Source organism: Thamnophis elegans, chromosome 11, assembly GCF_009769535.1.
Source record: "Thamnophis elegans isolate rThaEle1 chromosome 11, rThaEle1.pri, whole genome shotgun sequence".
In the NCBI taxonomy this organism is placed as follows: domain Eukaryota; kingdom Metazoa; phylum Chordata; class Lepidosauria; order Squamata; family Colubridae; genus Thamnophis; species Thamnophis elegans.
Window position 1 is genome coordinate 11,533,629 of NC_045551.1, and position 21,088 is coordinate 11,554,716.

General features: G+C 43.7%; 1 protein-coding gene across 6 annotated transcripts in view; it reads right to left on the bottom strand.

The window, feature by feature from the left end:
- Positions 1–12,336: 12,336 nt before the first annotated feature.
- RABGAP1L (RAB GTPase activating protein 1 like) overlaps positions 12,337–21,088 on the bottom strand; it is a 198,861-nt gene continuing 190,109 nt past the window's right edge. For all 6 annotated transcript variants that reach the window (XM_032226745.1, XM_032226746.1, XM_032226744.1 and 3 more), the window contains 4 exons: positions 20,408–20,491; positions 19,460–19,531; positions 18,997–19,191; positions 12,337–13,680 (listed from right to left, as the gene is read on the bottom strand). In XM_032226745.1, coding sequence (XP_032082636.1) covers positions 13,525–13,680; positions 18,997–19,191; positions 19,460–19,531; positions 20,408–20,491 — 507 coding nt within the window. In that variant the 3' untranslated portion in view covers positions 12,337–13,524. The remainder of the gene's footprint in view (positions 13,681–18,996; positions 19,192–19,459; positions 19,532–20,407; positions 20,492–21,088) is intronic.

Below are 21,088 nucleotides of genomic sequence, written 5' to 3' on the forward strand. Positions count from 1 at the left end.
TTCCAACCGGGCCTCCCCGATTCGTCAGGATTTGTCTGCTCGCCCAGCCAATGAATGGGGCGGCTTCCTAACGCGAATTTAGCAACATAGAGCTAGGAATATAAAAACATAAAATCTCTCTCTTTCTTGTACGGATTCCGGGTGGATTGAAAGGTAGAGCTATTCAAACGGATGATAGAGAGATGACGTTCTGAAGGTTTCGGTCGATCGAGAGATGAAAGGCAAATATTATCAGCCATTGGGATAATATTGGTCGCCAGGATTTTTGGACTTCACACCGTTAGCCTTGTGCAGTGTGTATTCCTATTGGATTTTGCATTTCAGCCTTGGACTACCGTGCCTGGGCTCAAGAAGTTAAGCAGACCAAGGTTGTTCTTTTGAAGGGTTTGCAAGACAAGATCAATTGTGGATTCATTGCCCTCTAAATCAAGTAACTTCTTATTCTGAAGATTCACCCACTCTTTTAGCCAGGCCAAAGGGCAAGCATCAAAGTCTAATTTCAAATCTGTTAAACCCAAATCTCTTTTTTTCCTTAGCATCTGACAGTAATTTATATCCAATTCTTGGGAGTTTTCCATTGCCATTTGGGTTTGTAGGAAGTTTATCACCCAGCCCTCTCCCAGAAAAATGAAATACCCTAAGAGATATTGAAAAGGCAGAATATTTCTCTGGATGTGAAAAGAAAGAAACATGTTTTAAAAGACAGAAAGCTGCCTGTAGCTTCCTGCCCAGGCATGGGGTTGAAATCCTGGCCTGTTGCTACTCTAAAAGCGGTGAAACCAGTGCCTGGCTATTTCCTCCCAGGGTTGTGATGATTCAGTAACTTGCTGTAACAATCCTGGGTTTTTTCCAGGTCTTTTTTTCATCATTGCCTGTAGCTTCCTGCCCATCCCCACTTTGTCAATGGGCCATTAAGAAGGCCAAGCTAGTCCACTTTACATAATAAAGACTTCTCCACTTCAGCTACAGGAAAGCATGATAATATTGTCAATGGGCCATTAAGAAGGCCAAGCTAGTCCACTTTACATAATAAAGACTTCTCCACTTCAGCTACAGGAAAGTATGATAATATTGGCCCCAACTGACCACATGGCATCTTAGAACTCAACCAAACCTAGATTCAAAACGCAGCCTAGAGAATTGCCCCTGCATGGGTCCATGGGAGTCTCACAACCAATCAAAATATATTTCTTACACAAGGACAGGAAACAGAGAGGTGGGACTGAACAGATTATAAAAAGCCTCGCAAGCTGCTTCCTCAGCCCTTCTCTTCTTCTCCACCAACATTGAAGCATGTGATCACCTTTTCTGTTCAGGACTCAAGCCATGTGGTCCTGTCCACCAATAAACCATCTTTCCAAGCAGCCTCCATGTCTCCGGTGTCTTTTTCCCCACTTGGAGCTGAACCCAGAAGGACATTTCTTTCATCAGGTTTTGGCAGGTTTTAAAACAAACGGAAAACAACAAGGCTTATTACGAATATGACCTCGGGTGGTGACATATTAACTTTAAAAAAAAATAACCTGGTTTTAAGATTGAGAAAAATGGGAACTATTTGGAGGTTATATTGGCAAATACAAACACAAAACTGTTTCAAAATAACTACATGTCTCTTTGGAATCATACTCAAAGGATTTACTGAGATGGGATAAACTACAAGTATCATTACTGGATAGAATTTCTGTACAGGTAATCCCCAGATTAAGAGCGTTCCGTTAGTGAACTGTTCTGACACCCCTCGTCCCCTATCAAAGCACGTCGAGCCAAAGATACTTTATGGAATTTATTAACAGACAAGACAGGTCCTTGGCAGCAAACCAGCACAGACAAGCCTTGGCAGCAATCCAGCCTGCCAAGCTAGTTCTCCAACATTAGTTAATGCGTTGACTTCTGCAAGAGGGGTGTGTGCACAAGCATCTTTTATAGTCTTGAGAGGAGCCTAATTACCACCAGCTGAGTGCAATTACTTCCTGTAACTGCACAACTGTTCCTTACGCCTATTAGCTCTCCAGTGCAGGGCATCCAGGAACAATTCCCTTGGCTCCTCCCCACTGCTAACGTCCGGATCACACTCCCTTGTCTCCTTCCCACTGGTCCAAGGCTCAGGCGCCTCCTGGTGGGCAACCAGCCTCTCTGCGCCCTGCTTGGAGTCAGAACCCTGTCCAGGGTCCTCCACATCCTCCAGAGCTGACTCATAGGGCCCCTCGCTGTCGGAGTCTGGTGGCAGCTCCAACGGCTCCTGCTGGGCCACAACAGTGAACATTGAAAGTTATGCAATAAGCACCCCCTGGGGTGCCCCCCAAGGTGGCGCAGTGGTTAAATGCAGCACTGCAGGCTACTTCAGCTGACTGCAGTTCTGCAGTTCGGCTGTTCAAATCTCACCGGCTCAGGGTTGACTCAGCCTTCCATCCTTCCGAGGTGGGTAAAATGAGGACCCGGATTGTTGTTGGGGGCAATATGCTGACTCTGTAAACCGCTTAGAGAGGGCTGAAAGCGGTATATAAGTCTAACTGCTATTGCTATTGCTATTGCTAGTGTTGATGAACAAGTCCTGAAACTACGAATCTTGCAGCATCACAGTAGTTGTTTGCCCTTATGAATAACTGCAGAGGCTCTGCAACATTTGTCCTGCATGTTACGTCGAAATGGAGCTTCCGAGGGACAGAACTGCCGCTCCAATGCTTGGTTCGGACTTCCGGCCTCCCCCCCCCAGCCCATTGCAAGATGAAATGGAGCTCCCCGGGGGGGGGGTTAATCCGTCCCCCAGAAGGTCCATTTTGGCCAGCAATAGGCTAGATTCCTGCGGAGGCCCGAACCAAGTGTCGGAGGGGCGCACGCAGCTGACAGACTAGAAAGCAGACTGCTTGCTAGATCTTCGCAAGGTAAGTGATCCAATACAGCAGGTTGGGGGGGGGGGTTGAGCTATTGTGGGGAACATGAGGTATTTCAGTAGGTCGGGGAGGCCTTGGGTGGTCTTAGGCAGGTGTCTGTTTATTATTTATTATTTATTTATTATTTATTATTTATCTATCTATCTATCTATCTATCTATCTATCTATCTATCTATCTATTTATTTATTTATTTATTTGACTTCTATACTGCTTCATAGGGCTTCCAGCCCTCTCTAAACGGTTTACAGATTTTTTTAGCAAATTGAGTCAGCAACTTGCCCCCACAGTCCGGGTCCTCATTTCACCCACCTCGGAAGGATGGAAGGCTGAGTCGACCTAGAGCCAGTGAGATTTGAACCGCTGAACTGCAGATCACAGTCAGCTGAAGTGGCCTGCAGTACTGCACCCTAACCACTGCGCCACCTCGGCTCTTTTCAATCACTAGAGGGCCCCCCCCCCCATCCTGTCACCACAGGAATCAAAGGATGTTTCTCACAAGAATCATCCACACCACACCGCTAAAATTAGGGCAGGGAGTTAACCTGTAACTTTGGAGCAACAAACAAAAGGATGCTCACCTATATGAAGCAGAAGCCACCTACTTCTCTACACACCACAGGCCTCAAGCATCATACAAATGCCAGGACACTGCCTCTCCTCCTCAACGGTATGGCACAAGCTGGGCTAAAGCAGAAGCACCAGGCAGGTATGATTACATCCCACACTCACTCTACAGCAATGTGCCCCCATCTTACTCCAGTTTCCAGTTTATTGGTATTTGTATGCCGCCCACTCCCAGGGGACTCTGGGCGGCTTACAGACAAACAAGGGAATTAAAATTAAAGATAGAAATATAATCATTTTAAAAATACACAACATACATACACTTAAAATGGGGCTGGATGCTGATCAACAGCCCCAGGCCTGCCGGAACAGCCAGCTCTTAGTGGCTTTACGGAAGGCTGGAAGAGTAGTGAGGGTCCGGATCTCTACGGGGAGATCATTCCATAGGGCCGGGGCAGCAACAGAGAAGGCCCTCCCCCGGGGGGTCACCAGCCGACATTGACCCGCCGATGGTACCCGGAGGAGGCCCAATCTGTGTGATCTAATCGGTCTTTGGGAGGTGAATGGCAGGAGGTGGTCTCTCAGGTAGCCTACTCATCCGCAAACCAGTCTACCTCAGATCTTGGCAAGTTCCTTGCTAAATGTGACCTGATCACCGAAGGACTTGGGAGGTTCAAGAATTGGCCAGAAAGTTACAGAGCCTGGTGATCATCCTTCCAAAGTACAATAAGGGATCTAGACCAGTGTTTCTCAACCTTAGCAACTTGAAGATGTCCGGACTTCAACTCCCAGGATTCCCCAGCCAGCGAATGCTGGCTGGGGAATTCTGGGAGTTGAAGTCCGGACATCTTCAAGTTGCCAAGGTTGAGAAACACTGATCTAGACTAACCATACACTGTGGAGATGGACCTCTTAATCCAATGCCCTGGGAAAGACTCTGCTTAGCACACTAGGAGGATCAGGGACATTAACATACAATGCCCAGAAACTAGTCTTAAAATGATCTAGGAAAGATTAGAGGAGTGTTACGGCTCAGCAAGGGCAATTGAAGACGCCCTGTTGAAGAAAGTTGAGGATTTCCCTAAGATAACTAGCAGGGGGTACCAAAAGCTCAGAGAACTAAAGGATTTGTTGCAAGAGCTACAAGCTGCCAAAGCAAAGGGTGACCTGCCAGCAGGGGTGGGCTCCTGCCAGTTCTAACCTCTTCTATAGAAGAGGTTCCACAAATCTACCGTGCCGTTTAGAACCGGTTCCAGCTCCCTTCCCGCGCCCGTCTGCACCACGCATGCCCGGCCCGCCGCTCACTGATTGGCTGGCTCACCAATTGCCCCACCTGCCTCTAAGAATCCTATCTAAACCTTAAAGTCTTAAAGCTGTCAAGTTTAAACACCCCTGGGTTTTTTTTCCTAAATGGTTAGGGGTGCAAGGGTCTTGTAACTTGACAGCTTTAAGACTTGCGTGCTTCAAATGCCAGAGTTTCTGAGTCAACATGACTGGAGGGGGAATTCTGGGAGTTGAAGTCCACAAGTCTTAAAGCTGTCAAGTTTGAGCACTCCTGGTTTTTTTTTCCTAAAGGGTTAGGGGTGCAAGGGTCTTGTAACTTGACAGCTTTAAGACTTGCATGCTTCAAATGCCAGTGTTTCTGAGCCAACATGACTGGAGGGGGAATTCTGGGAGCTCAAGTCCACAAGTCTTAAAACTGTCAAGTTTGAACACCCCTAGGGTTTTTTTTCCTAAAGGGTTAGGGGTGCAAGGGTCTTGTAACTTGACAGCTTTACGACTTGCATGCTTCAAATGCCAGAGTTTCTGAGCCAACATGACTGGAGGAGGAATTCTGGGAGTTGAAGTCCACAAGTCTTAAAGCTGTCAAGTTTGAACACCCCTGGGTTTTTTTTCTAAAGGGTTAGGGGTGCAAGGGTCTTGTAACTTGACAGCTTTAAGACTTGCGTGCTTCAAATGCCAGAGTTTCTGAGCCAACATGACTGGAGGAGGAATTCTGGGAGTTGAAGTCCACAAGTCTTAAAGCTGTCAAGTTTGAACACCCCTGGGTTTTTTTTCTAAAGGGTTAGGGGTGCAAGGGTCTTGTAACTTGACAGCTTTAAGACTTGCGTGCTTCAAATGCCAGAGTTTCTGAGCCAAAGTTTTGGTTGCTAAGCAAGAGCGTTAAGTGAGTTTCACTACATTTTACAAGTTGGCCACTCCCACCCAGTCACTTGGCTGGCAAGCCATTCCTACCCGGTCACATGGCCAGCAAGCCACTCCCACAAAGCACACCACACCCACAGAAGAGGTTCTAGAAAATTTTGAAACCCACCACTGCCTGCCAGGCTCTCTTGGGCACGACCAGGGGGATTAAACCCAGTCTTGAAGGTACCTCTTGACTTACAACAAAAGTGGGTTACATACAGGTTCAAGCATAACAAAATCCATGCTGCCATTTCCACCATTCAGCATGTTTGTAGACTGTCTCAGAAAATGAAGGTCATGAATGATCCCGGTTTTGACCTCACACTGGCATACACCGAACCTCTTGATTCCAAGCTGAACAGGTCACCAGTGGCAGTGCATAAAACTATTATCTCCTCATTAGATCACCAAACTCCTCTCACCCAGAGAGCAAAAGCAGGGACCTTAAGAAGCTATGCCCTCTACACAAGAAGCCGCACCCTTTCTTGAAATGTAGAGCCTTCAGAAAGAAGTCTCTTAGAGGACCACAAAGCCTTCCTAGAAGAGAATCATACCTGCGTCAGGTGCTGCTTATCCGTGTCATACCTCACCAAGGACTGTAAGGTCCGTGTATCATGCAGACAGACCACAGCATACCACTACACCCAGATCCTTGGACTGACAAGACAGCTGATGATGCCAGTGGGCAGGGAGGGGAGCAGAAAAAACATTGCTTCAAACATGCCAGTTCAAACTTTGCATACCACTCAGTGTATGGAGGTATGCAAAGATCCAGCAGGTGGCAGGTTTGCTCAAATATCTGTCTAGTGAGAGTGTAGCCAAAGGACCAGAGGAATAAGGTCCTCAAGATCTATGCTATTCTAGATGATCAAAGCAATAAGTCTCTAGCCAAGTCTACCTTCTTTTTGAGAAGTTCAGCATCAAGGGTCCTGGCTCCCCTTACTCCCGCAGGAATTGTTGAGACGGCGGGGAGGAGACTACTGCCTTCTACATTGAATCCCTAGGTGGCCATATGTCTACCTTTGCCTACCTTAATCAAGTGCATCCAGATTACTGGGCAAAAATCCCCATGCCAGATGCAGCAATGTATCAACCTCATTTGAGAAGCATAGCCCATCTTCTGCAGAACATGACAAGCAAGCCTGCTCCTGGGAAGAGAGGAGGTCTACAAACTAAGAAGGCAGATTAACAGTTCCTACAATGCTCCTTACGCTCAGGGACTTGACTTGAGAGACCGCCTGCTTCCAATCACCTCCAATAGACCGATTAGATCCCACAGATTAGGCCTCCTCCGAATTCCATCCGCCGGCCAGTGTCGACTGGCGACTACCCGGAGGAAGCCTTCTCTGTGGCTGCTCCGACCCTCTGGAACGAACTCCCCGTGGAGATTCGAACCCTCACCACCCTCCAGGCCTTCCGCAAAGCCCTTAAAACCTGGCTGTTCCGACAGGCCTGGGGCTAAAGAGCTGTTGCCCCCGTCTCGAATGGTATGACTGTTGTGTGTTTTTAAATTATGCATTATTATGTTTTGTTTTGTTTTTTGTCTGTACCCCCTTCCCTGATTTGAATTGTGAGCCGCCCTGAGTCCCCTTCGGGGGAAAAGGGCGGCATACAAATATAATCAATCAATCAATCAATCAATCAATCAATCAATTTGTGGGTCATCATAGGGGATGTCTGTCTGAGAGACGTACACAAACCCACTTCAGTTAGCACCATGTTTACCAGATAAAAGACATCCTTCTCATTTCCAAACCATGCCACAACCACTTCCTCATAAAGGACCCATGTATCCGGTCCCTTCACAGGCCTAGATTGTGTCAGTGGCCAATGCCACCTGGGGTGCACCGTCTTTCGCAGAACAAAGGAAAAGCAACAGGTAGCAATGTTTCTGGAGCACAGATTCTTCCTACAAATAACGCAGTGGTTCCCAACCTATCGGTTGGGACCCCTTTGGGGGTTGAACGACCCTTTCACAGAGGTTGCCTAAGACCATCGGAAAACACTTATTTTTGAAGCAATACGGAAAACATAAAATAATTTTATGGTTGGGGGGTCACCACAACACAAGGAACACTATATTATAGGGTCGCGGCATTAGGAAGGTTGAGACCCACTGAAATAATGGAACAAGGAGTAGTAAAGGGAGAGTCGAATCATTAGATTGTACTTCTCCAATTGAGACCCTGAAGACAGCGCCTGCTAACAAGGAACAGGTGTTTAAGCGGTTTGTCTCTCAATTTCCTGAGAATACCAGAAACGAGAGATTTCTTCCTTGCCTTCATGGGAAAGATACTTGAAAACGATCATTCTGAATTAGCCCCTGCACTTAAAGACAATGAGGAATATTGTTATCTGCCCATATTTGGGACATATCAGAGGTGGGTTACTCCCAGTTCAGCCTGGATCGGGCAAACCAGTAGTGGTGGCAACGGGAGACTCCGCCCACCCGCCCGGACGCTTCTACAAGCACGAGCCAACCAGTAGTGCTGGGATTTGCAACCCACCTGGGACATACCACCCTAAGAAAACAGGCCAGATTCGAGTGGTGTTTGATTCCAGCTGTAAGTTAGGAGGTGTGTGTCAGCCCTCTCCTAGCTCGGGCGTTTAGGGAAGAAAAATTATTTGACTCCATTTGTAAAGAAAAGGTATGCTTTTACTAAGGCCAAATGGATACAGCATAAGCAAAGCCAGATCTGACTATTAGCAATAGCAATAGCAGTTAGACTTATATACTGCTTTATAGGGCTTTCAGCCCTCTCTAAGCCGTTTACAGAGTCAGCATATTGCCCCCAACAATCCGGGTCCTCATTTTACCCACCTCGGAAGGATGGAAGGCTGAGTCAACCTTGAGCCGGTGAGATTAGAACCACTGAACTGCAGATAACAGTCAGCTGAAGTGGCCTGCGGTACTGCACCCTAACCACTGCGCCACCTCGGCTCTATGCCTCTATTCTGGCATAAATTCAGTAACTCTCTTCTCCCAGGACCTGCCCCCTTGATCATCTGGTCAGTGTCCAATAGTGTTCAAATTAGGTCTTTTGGTAACAGTTCTAAAGTTTGCCACCTCTTTGATGAATGTTTGTAATCCATTCTCACACTTCTGTCCTTGGCTCTCTCAATTAGTGTCTCCAATTGGCACCTCTGGTTCCTGTCATCCCCCCCCCCTTTGTGTTCCGTTGCCCTACTCCCCCCCTCTTATGACAGGATGCCATCAATGCGAGGTGAAACAAATGTGGTGTGATGGCAGATCTGACAGTGTTGTTCCTTCTCTCAAGCCCAGTCCTTAATAACAGACTCACAGAAGTACTCCACCGCTTCCATAAAGATTCTGGCGCATTCATGGCAGACATCCACTGCTTCCTCATTAAACAGGAACAAGCCATTTCTTGAGGTTCTTCTGGTTCAGAGGCAATGACCCTTCTTCCAAAGGCATTGTGGAACACGCTACGAGGGTGCAGATCTTTGGCAACAATCCTTCCCCCGCAACTATTTATGGGCTCAGACCAGTGGTGAAATCTAATTTTTTTGCCACCGGTTCTGTGGGCATGGCTTGGTGGTGGTGGGTTATGTGATTGGGTGGGTGCGGCCATTCCCCCCCCCCCACACACTTTTTAAAACATTTTTTCCTACCTATTTACCCCAACCAGCAGGAAAAAATGCTTTAAAAAGTGGGGGAGGGAGGTTCAAACAATCGCGCGGATCAGCTGTGAGTTGCACGATCGCCGGAATCTCCCCCCCCCCCCACTTTTTAAAGCATTTTTTCCTACCGGTTCCGGTGAATAAGTAAAATGTTTTAAAAAGTGGGTGGGGGAAAAGTTCCGTGACAATCAGCTGTGCTGCGTGATCATCGGAACCTTTCCCCCCACTTTTTAAAGTATTTTTTTTACTATCTATTCGCCTGGAACCGGTAGGGAAAAAATGCTTTAAAAAGTGGAAAAAAAAGGAAGACCTTAGCATTTTTTGCTGCTGGTTATAGCAAACCGGTCAGAACCAGTAGCATTTCACCCCTGGCTCAGATACTCAGCCAGGAAGGTAAACTAGTTTATGGTCTAGACGTCAAGACACTTTGTAGAGAAAGATTTTTACGTAGATGATTGCTCAAAATCACCGCCCACTAATGAAGCAGAAATTGGTCTCCTCAAGAGAGCATAGGAAATGCTAGCCTTTTCAGACTGAAGGCTCCACAAAATTGCTTCTAACAGCAGAGAATTGATGGAGGCCTTTTATGGTATGGGAAAAATAAAACACATGGATATTTTCAAAGGCACCTTGTTAGAAATGCACTACTGTTAGCATGGGGGAAAATTAAAGAAAGACATTATATAAAAATACCAGTCTGGCTCTCCACAATGGAGGCACTGATTCATCCGAATGGGATTAATACGGAAAGAAAATTGTAAGGTATAAGGACATTTTGAATGATAAAGGGGGAACTCAAATCTAAAAAAGAATTGATTAATAAAGGGATTGATTTAGCATGGTGGCCATACATGCAAATACAATCAAGATATGAGAAAGATGCAAGAATGCAATTGTTTCTATAAAGGACCAACAGAACTAGACCAGATATTACTAGGGAGATGAAAAATTAATTTAAAAATGTATAGCTACTTATTGAGTATTAAAATGGAAGAAGAGCAAGTGAAAGAAACAATAAGATGGGCTAAAAACTTTGGTTACTCAATAGAATTAGACAAATGGCAGAAATTGTACGATAGAGACTGTAAATTAACAATGTCAAAAGTCTATAAGGAAAAGCTATACAAAATGTTTTATAGATGGCATTTATCATCAGCGAAGTTAGCAAAGATGTTTGAAAACGTATCAGCTAAATGTTGGAAGTGTAATCAAACACCAGGTTCATATTATCATATGTGATGGACATGCTCAAAGGCAAAAAAATACTGGACTAAAATATATACTTGGTTAGAAAAAATGATAAAATAACACATAGATTTGAAACCAGAAATATTTCTGCTGGGGATACTTCCAGAACAGTATAATGAAGGGAATACATATTTAATTTTGCAAGTAGTAATGGCAGCAAGAATAGTGTTTGCACAACAATGGGAAAATGATGAGGTCCTAACAGATGAAAGTGTAATAAAAAAAATATTAGAATGTGCTGAGATGAATAGATTTAAGATTTTAAAAAAGGAAGAAACAGAATACTTTTTAACATGGGATATATTTTACCATTGGTTAATGAACAAAAACAGAGATTAGAATTTAAAAAGAATTCAAAGAGATAATAAAAATTTGTATTGAAAATATTGCAAGATGGAAAAAGTAATGGTTTTATTATTTTATGATTAATATTGATATGTTTATTAAGATTGCTAATATGATTGTGGTTATTGTTGTACCTTTACTTAAAAAATTAATTATGCCCACACAACATGCTGTTCCGATAGACATGGAATTTTTTATGTTTTTAATGAAAAAATGTACTAATAAAACATTTTTTTTTTTAAAAGAATTGATAGAGGCCTTTCCCTCTCAAGGCCACTCTAGACATGGATTTCAATTTTCATGAGATGGAATGATCTTAAGATTCCTCTGAGTCAAACCTCAATGTGTTGCCAACCTTCCAGTATCACTAATGCAACACTGCAATTCGGTTCCACCACAAAACCGCGGTAGACTAAAGCGCGTGTGACTAAAGCGCGGTGACAAAACCGCACCATCAAAACCGTGCGACAACAGCGCGCCGACAACAGCGCGCCGACAGAAGCGCGCTGTAACATAACCCTAAAAATAACCCTAAACCTAACCCTAAACCTACCCTAAACCTAAACCTAACCCTAAACCTTACCTTAAGTTAAATCGCGCTTCTGTCGGCGCGCTGTTGTCGGCGCGCTTTTGACGTTCGCGGTTATGTCATGCCACGCTGCAATTCAAGCATTTGAACTGGGCCTCATGAACTATCTAAAAGGAGCTCCAAAATTCCTTACAACCCAGAGATATTTTTTTTCAGATCACCACAGCCAATAATTTTATACTTATAACAGGGGCGGGTTCCTGCCAGTTCTAACCTCTTCTATAGAAGAGGTTCCACAAATCTACAGTGCCGTTTAGAACCGGTTCCAGCTCCCTCCCCCCTCCCGTCCGCACATCATCAAGATGAAGACTGAGAGGAGGAATTCTGGGAGTTGAAATCCACAAGTCTTAAAGCTGTCAAGTTTGAACACCCCTGGGGTTTTTTTCTAAAGGGTTAGGGGTGCAAGGGTCTTGTAACTTGACAGCTTTAAGACTTGCGTGCTTCAAATGCCAGAGGTTCTGAGCCAACATTTTGGTTGCTAAGCAAGAGCGTTGATAAGTGAGTTCCACCACATTTTACAAGTTGGCCACGCCCACCCAGTCACATGGCTGGCAAGCCACTCCCACAACGCAGGCCACACCTACAGAAGAGGTTCTAAAAAAATTTGAAACCCGCCACTGACTTATAACGTGGATATTTCAGGTTCATGTACAAATCAAAACACCCAATCTTGTGTTAGACAGCCACAAAAAGGCCCAACCAGATTGTAGCTTGGCAGTGAGGACATGAGATCACTTGAGAAGAAAGCCAGCACCGGTTAACTGGCATTAGCAGTTCCTTTACCAGACCTCAGTTATCATGGGGAAGGCAAATTTTATGGCAGTCTTAGAGTTCATATTTGCAAATTATGTCTAACAAAGAAGCACAGAGCCAACATAATTAAACTTTATTTTACAGAACTGACTAAAAGCCTATTGCATTAATTTGGATTAAAACGAATAGAACCTTGGAACGTTTTTCATAGCATGAAAACCAAATACACAACTAATAGTCATTTGGTGGTGATGTTAACCTGCAAGATATTATTATGCACATTATATATAATTTTTAAAAATCCATCCATTTAAGCACTTTAATTCTCCATGAAATAAGCAATTTTATAAACATTTTATGTTCAATTCAAAAATGTAACAAATGTTGTTTTTTTTTGCACTTTAGAAAGATACAAAACAAGTATGATTTCCAGAGAGACACAGGAATCATTTCAAAAATTGCTCTACCAATCATCAATTAGCTTTTCTTTATGCATTTTGGACACGTTTTACCATGAATATTTTCTGTCTCCTGTACAAACCCTATTAATATTAATGGAAACAGTGCAAGAGCACCAAGGGTGTAATCCCCCATTAAAATTTACCTATTTTATTTTATTTGAAAGATCGTTGCTCATAAAAACGTTTGTTAGATTATGCCCATAATCTGCAGATTGGCAAAAGGTACAGTATTGGGGTGGGGAGAGTAGTGGCAATATATAAGTAAATTATGGAAATCTTAAAGGCAACATATGAAAAGAAACATGGTTTTACTGCATGTTCTTATTTAGTAACTTATTTTTTTCTTTTTTTGGAATTCGTTTTCCCACTTACATTGTTAATGTAGCCTGAGAGTCAAACCTTAAAATATCAGCTGCATTTTTTGCCAGGAGGAATGAGAGATGTAAAAGTTGTTCTGAGATATCAGCTAACCGTGACGTTCTGACAAATCGCCTTGCTCTTTTCTTCTTTTGAAAGATTTAAAAAATATAAATAATTTTAGCAACATATGGAACAAGTAGTTCTAAATTATCCATGTTTCAACATCTAGGTCTACAAAATGACATGTAAAATATGACAGAACAGAGATGGGGCTTCCATCAAGGCAGCTGGGAAGAGTATTCCACATGAAACAGAACCGTTATAGAACTTCCCTCTGAAAGGGCCACATTAAAACAAGTGAAAGACACAGAAGGAACCGGTTTCCCAGCTGGGTCCCCTGCCTTCCCCTTTGAACAAGTTCTCTGCCAAGGGGCTTCAGCTGATTTAGTCCATTGTGCTCTTGCGCATGGGGCACAGCTGGAACTATGTGCTGCCTTCTTTAGGTGACGATGAGAGTTGAGGCTGCTGTAGAGGCTGTGTGCCTGTTGCTGTTTTGATAGAGTTCAAAGTTTTGCTGAACCAAGAGTTTTTGGCAGTTTGAATTTCACTCATAAGTGCTCCTCTCTGGTGCTCCAGTTCCTAAGGAAAGAAATGAATTAAGTGCTGATAAAAGAATGATTTAAGACAGTGGTCCCCAACCCCCGGTCCGCGGACTGGTGCCGGGCCGTGGAGTACCTGGCACCGGGCCACGCAGCGGCCGGGGGCCATGATCGCTGCTGCCTCTTCACCCACACGCGCAGCCTGAGATCAACCCCGGGACTCGAACCCGAGAGCCGCCTCTCCGGTCCAAACCCCACTCCCACCCCAGCCGCCCGCCCGGCCGCCTTGGTAGCCCGTGGAGACGGAGCGCGTTCGGTTCGCCGCTACCTGGGGGCGCTGTCCCCATGACGTCACCGCGGAGTCCTCGCCTCCTTCCCTGGCGAGGCTTTCTCCCCGCCAGCCAATCAGAGGCCAGTCCCCGGGCAAGCGGGGACAAGTTGCTGGCCGGTCGAAGCAGAAGCGAGCGCTGGGCGGGTGGCAGCGTGTTCCACAGCGGAGTAGGCGCGCCGCGGGCTGCCAACCCCCCCCCCACACACACACGTACACACACTGCCTCTCTGGCAATTGGCTGCCCAGGAAGGGAGCGGGGAGCTTTCACAGATAGGAACGTGATGGGGTTTGTTTCCTTCCCCCACTCCTGAGCCCTTTTTTTTTTTTGCTTGCCTTCTGGGGTCTCCGCCGTGGAGCAGCCGAGGTCAGATGGGGAGGCGGGGGGAGAGAGAGAGAGAGAGAGAGAGAGATGGGCGGGTGGCAGCTGTCTGTGAAACATCTTCCCCTCCCCACCTCCTGGGCAGCCAATTGCCAGAGAGGCACGGTGGGGGTGGTGGGGGTGGTGGGGGTGGAAGGAAATAAAAAGAGAAGTTGCCCTTTCATTTTGCAATCTCTCTCTACGACCTTGTTTCATTCTCTTCCCTTTTGTTTCGTCCTCATTTCTCAATCTCAGCAACTTTAACACTTTTGGACTTCAACTCCCCAAATTGCCCAGCCAGCTAGAATAGATAGATAGATGGTGGATAGGTGATTGATAGATAGAGAGGGATGGATGGATGGATGGATGGATAAATAGATAAATAGATAGATAGATAATAGATAGATAGAGGATATATACACATACACGCATACACACATACATACACAGAGAGAGACAGAGACAGACATGGATGGATAGATATCACAGAAGTGAGTACACCCCCTCACATTTTATCAATATTTAAGTATATCTTGCAGCAGTTTAGACATTAATGGCTGGGGGCCATGATCGCTGCAGAACAACGCCCCCCCACCCCTGCGTGCGCTCAGCGGGCCACGGTAAAATTATCAAAGGCTGACTGGTCCGCGGCGATAAAAAGGTTGGGGACCACTGATTTAAGATAGCAGAATAATCTGAGCTGGCATGAAGAACAAATGTAAATAAAAATGGCATGGCTAACATGTGCCCCTCCTGATGGCAAACGGGTTGCAACACCCATTATCCTTTTCACTTGGCCACACTATAGCAATAGCAATAGCAGTTAGACTTATATACCGCTTCATAGGGCTTTCAGCCTTCTCTAAGCGGTTTACAGAGTCAGCATATCGCCCCCACAGTCTGGGTCCTCATTTCACCCACCTCGGAAGGATGGAAGGCTGAGTCAACCTTGAGCCGGTGAGATTAGAACCGCTGAACTGCAGATAACAGTCAGCTGAAGTGGCCTGCAGTACTGCACCCTAACCATTGCGCCACCTCGGCTCTTCTTCACTGGCTAGGGATGATGAGAGTTCCAAATTCAGAGTGAATTTCACCCCAACCTACCTCACAAGAATATTGAGGTGATAAGGTAAAAGGAAAAGAAATCCTTACATTTTACTTTGAAGCACTAAATGACCAAATAAGTAATATTGTCAGTTCTGTCATCGTAATCACTTCAGCTTGCTTTGCTTCGCTGGCATTCTGCCATAAACGTGAAGAATGGGGGGAGAATGGGGACGTAAGGAGGAGGATTGACAGGATGGCAGGAACCAGCGGTGCCAATCCAGAAGAGACCATCAGATCCAAGGACACGAGAGTGTGAGAATGGAATGCCAAAAGTCCATCAAAGAAATGCCAAGCCCTGAAGCTGTTACCAAAACACCTATTTTAAATACTATTGGACACTTAGAAGAGCCGAGGTGGCGCAGTGGTTAGGGTGCAGTACTGCAGGCCACTTCAGCTGACTGTTATCAGCAGTTCAGCGGTTCTAATCTTACCGGCTCAAGGTTGACTCAGCCTTCCATCCTTCCGAGGTGGGTGAAATGAGGACCCAGACTGTGGGGGCGATATGCTGACTCTGTAAACCGCTTAGAGAGGGCTGAAAGCCCTATGAAGTGGTATATAAGCCTAACTGCTATTGCTATTACTATTGCTACTTACAAACTGGTCAAGGATTGGATTGAATTGAATTGAATAAATTTATAGGCCGCCCAATCCCGAAGGACTCCGGGCGGCTTACAGAAAAACAAACTTCAAAAAAAAAATATAGGAGGTAGGGTCTGGGAGAAGAGGAAAAAGGCAGGTTTTGCGTGGGAAAATCAGATCCAGCTTTTCTTGCGCTGTAACCACTTGGCTGGGAATGGGGTAACTTGCCACAGCTACATTGCCTCATTGCAGGACAATTTAACAATTCTATTTAATTAGGTGAGCCCAAGTAATTAGCCACCTTTGCCTCTAATGCTGATATAAAAACTAATGCAGTACTACTATAATACAGGATTTCTTTGTTAAAAGATTCTGTCTACATACTGAAAGAAATATATTCTCTATTCTCTAACTATACTTTCCGTTGCATAAAATATCTTCAACTTTTCTCAGATTTGTTGTGTTTTTCATAGAGGGTCTGTGCTATTCTATAAGAGAGAAGGTCTTTATTTTTCTAAATCTTGCTAAGGCATTATTTCAAACCAAACCAGCACTGGAACATCCCTTGCAAGATTAGACTATTTCTAGACAAAACTTCTAAACCTGACTGGGCAGACTTTACAAACCATAATAATTAACATAATTATCTTGGGATGCTTCCAAATAAGGTATTATGGCATACTTTTATTGTCTTAATCATGGAATGTTATGGAGGAATCAACATATATTTTTCCCCTTAATCCTATGCTGTTTTCCATAGCTTTTTCTGTTCTCTCCAATAATGATCTTTTGCATTTAGGTTTCCACTTTATAATAACTTACAATAATTATGCAGCATGCTGCAGGTATTTGAAGCTATCCTTATAAAGGTAACAAAAATATATTATAAAATTGGGTTAAAATGTATTATGAGTGAGCTAAAATGACAACACATTTTGGTTGCTGCCAATCAAATCTAACCTAATCTATGCCCTACTCAGAAATATTGTGATCATGAATAAATCTCTGAAGTATAAACAATTATTTAAAAAAACATGTAATCAAATAATTAAAAAGATAATAGTAATGGTATATGAAAAGCAGTATTTGCATCTTCTTGCACCAAAGCTGGTGCTTGTTAGGAAAGTAAAGAATATTTCTAGTCTCCCCAAAGTCATATGCATATCCTAATACATCTATAAGGAGCCATGGTGGCGCAGTGGTTAGAATGCAGTATTGCAGGCTAATTCAGTTCACTTGCCGGGTGTTCAATCCTGACCGGCTAAAGGTTGACTCAGCCTTCCATCTTTCTAAGCTCAGTAAAATGAGGATCCAGATTGTCAGGGACAATATGCTGGCTCTAAACCAGTGGTCCCCAACCTTTTTATCGCCGCGGACCAGTCAGCCTTTGATAATTTTACCGTGGCCCGCTGAGCGCGCGCAGGGGTGGGGGGGCGTTGTTCGCGACGACACATTGATTGTTTATATATCAGATTGTTTTGATTAAACAACTTTTATTTTATTGTATTTAAACATGCCTTACAAAATAAAATACAATTACATAAATATAAAGTGCTTTAATATGCCACCCCCCACCCGGACAGACTTATGTTCCTCAAAGACCATCCTGAACCCTCAACCCGGACCAACCTTTCTGCCCGCCCTCCCCCTCCCCACCACATTCGGCGGGCAAAGAACAGAGCGCGCGCGCGCGCGAATGCCATGGAGAGAGAGAAAATAAATATATATATATATATATATATATATATATATATATATATATATATATATATATATATATATATATATATATATAAATAAATATATAACTGTTTGGGAGTAAAAGCGGGGAGGCGCACCCGGCCAGGGGGGGGGGAGGAGGAGGAAGGAGGGTGGGAAGGAAGCTGGCAAGCGAAGAACAGAAAGTAATTAGCAAGGATTAAAACGACCTGCAGGAAAAAGGAGAGGGGAAAAAAAAAAACCCAGATCTGATGGCTAGTGCAGCCTCCACCGGAGGGGCTGCAGAAACACACACCGCCAGTCCTGTCCTTCCTTTCCAACCAGTCTCTCTCCGCGCGTGCATACACACACACACCACACAAACACACACCCGCCGGCAGATATGCACGCACACACACTTTTTTTTTTTTTGCAATTGGCAGAACTACGGTTTTCTTTCTTTAAAAAAAAAATAATTAAATGGAGGTGGGGGGTGTGTGGAGAGAAAGGGAGAGAAGCGGACACATAAAACCGAGCCGCACTCGCGAACCACAGCATGCATCTGGGTGACAAAATTGCAGGGAGAAAGCAGGAAAAGCCGAGGAGAGAGCAAAAAAAGAAAAGAGCCAGACCAAGCGCGGCAGGGCGGGAAGGAAGGCGATGATGATTGGGGGAGGTTTGAAAAAGCAGATCCAAGCGCAAAAGTTACTGAGTCATTTCAGCGGCGGCCGGAACAGTTTTCTTGACTCCCTCCCTCTCTCCCCCTCTCTCTCCTCTCTCACTCTCTCACTCTCTCTTTCCCTGGCGATGGATCGGTGCGGGAGGGGGGGAGAGAGAAGGGAGGAGATGGCGAGGGAGGGAGGGAGAGAGAGCCAAGGGTGAGACCAAAGGTGGGGGGAGAGAAATGCATTTAAGAGGAGTGGATTTAAAAGAGCGATCATGGCCCCCGGCCGCTGCGCGGCCCGGTGCCAGGTACTCCACGGCCCGGCACCGGTCCGCGGACCGGGGGTTGGGGACCACTGCTCTAAACCACTTAGAGAATGCTGTAAAGCACTATGAAATAGTATATAAGTCTTATAAGTGCTATTACTATTGGTGACCTTATCACCTGAGGCCTACAAATAATACCTTTTTGTTAATAAAGGCTTTGATAAGGACAGCCATTAACTTTCAAATACCATCATGCAGGAGAAAGAAACAAAACCCATTCTTTGCATGTTGAGGGATGCAATGACAATCGGTACATTTAACAATGTAAGAAAACACTTCTAAAATCACATTACCTGTATTTTGCATTTGGCTTCCACAAGCTGCAGCTTAGTCTGTGCCAAGTCCAGTTCCATCTCTCGCAGTTGTTTCTTAAGGGCGTCTTTCTCATCATCCGTGTCTTCTCCTGGCCTGTCTTTAGCAGCAGGCACTTTTAGTGTTCCTTCTTTACTGAAAATTTCACTACAGTGTTTGCAAGTCATCACCTTTCCCTGAAATAGCCAAATAGAAATAGACCATGATGCAAAAAGAAAAAACAGAAATGCCCAGCCATATTCACTATATTAACATGTCTCCCTTGCAATAAGTCCACTAAACAGGAAAATTTCTTAGGCTGTAGAACTTCTAAATCTTTACTGGTCATAGATAACGGTTAGCAATATGGTTTCTGGCTGTCAAATTGCCTGCTCCTCCTGCTTATCACTAACAGTCTTTAAATTTAAAGTGAGGCATTATAAGCTGAGAGATATCAATTCTCACCTTTACAACTTCAAGTTCTTCTTTACTGGCCACTTGTTGTCTTTCTAGTCTGCTACTCAACTGGGAACAAATCTAAAAGAAGGTGGAATATTTTAAATTGGACTTCCTTTTTAAAGAAATTTCAAAAATTAAGCATCCTTTAATATAATAGCGACATGTTTAAAATGAATCAGTATATCAGTTCCTTACAATGTGTCAACTCTGTCAAGGGCCATTCAGACCCAACTGAAAGTCTTTAAAAGGAAAAAAACAAGAAAGTCCAGTTGTCTCCTGAAAAAGCACCTTTGGGACCCAACCGAATGGCATTTCCAAGATTATTAAAATTAAGATACCATAACTATTGGTATGAGGGTCATATGTCTGTTGCAAGTTTTGAACATGGAGAAAGCATGTTTATTTACTAGACTTTGCTAGTTGATGGCTAAGAAGTAAATTTTGACTTGCAACAGGTTGAGAATTGTCTTGGAAAGTAATAACTACGTGTTGGTATTTTCAGTTTAAAAATACAGAAATAAAACCCTAATTATATTATCATGGTAAAAATAAACATTTCAGAAACGAAATAAAGAACATATGCTACAGTTTGAAACCAAAACAAAGCTGGATAAGACCAAATCATAGGTGCTAAAAACTCCTTCAAACTGCTTACAACCTCAGCCAAACACATTCTCAGTTTTTGTAATGTTTTTTTAGAGGTCAATGAACACATTGCTAATCTTCATTCTATTTTTAAATTCAAAATATTGGTTGATTTCATGTGAGGCACTGTATTCTTAAAGATCTAAAGATTCAATGTACCTCTGACATCATTACAGTACCTGGGCCATACCATTTCAAACTTTTACCTAGAAATTAATGTACTTAACAGAATCTTTCCTCTCCAAGTTATATAAATTTAAAAGGGAACTGAAAATGTAACACCCGTCCCTCCAAAATCAACATAATTACCTGTTTGTATTCTGCAATAATTGCACTTGTCTTCTTTATTTCAGATTCTGCCTTCTCTAACTGCTTTCTGAAGATCTCCTTTAGCTGCGTGAAGGGGGGAAAAAAACAATTAACACTAATCTTAATCAAACAACTAAACAACTAGGTACGGTAACAAGAAAATTACTGAACAATTTTAAAACATAGTTTTTGTCTGAAAAAGCTACTGTTCTATACTACCGTTTCATATCTTTGGTATGTTGCTGAGAGTCCTTGAATTGCAGAAGAATAGAAATGTGGGCATAAATAAATAAAACTGAAAATGCTGAGCTATAACTTATTTTAGGAGATTTAATTCCTACAATAACAAAATATTGCTATCTTCTAATTAAAAGTCTACTGGATTTTCACGACTTTATAAAAGTGTGCCTTATTGCGAAATTCCTGAACAGGAATATAGCATAAGATAACCTGTATTGTCATTTTTTTTACTGCGACCATACTGGCACACATTAAAAATGAAATCCTGCTTTCCACTTTCATAGAGTTATTGACTTGAGGATCTCACAAACCTTTAATCCTGCAGTTAAATTAATTCCAGTGTGTTGAATATCTAGAGTGATGAATTGACTATTAATTAGTGGTAGTTAATTTTTAAAAAGTCCTTTGAAACATGATTTCTTATGCTGACATATATATATG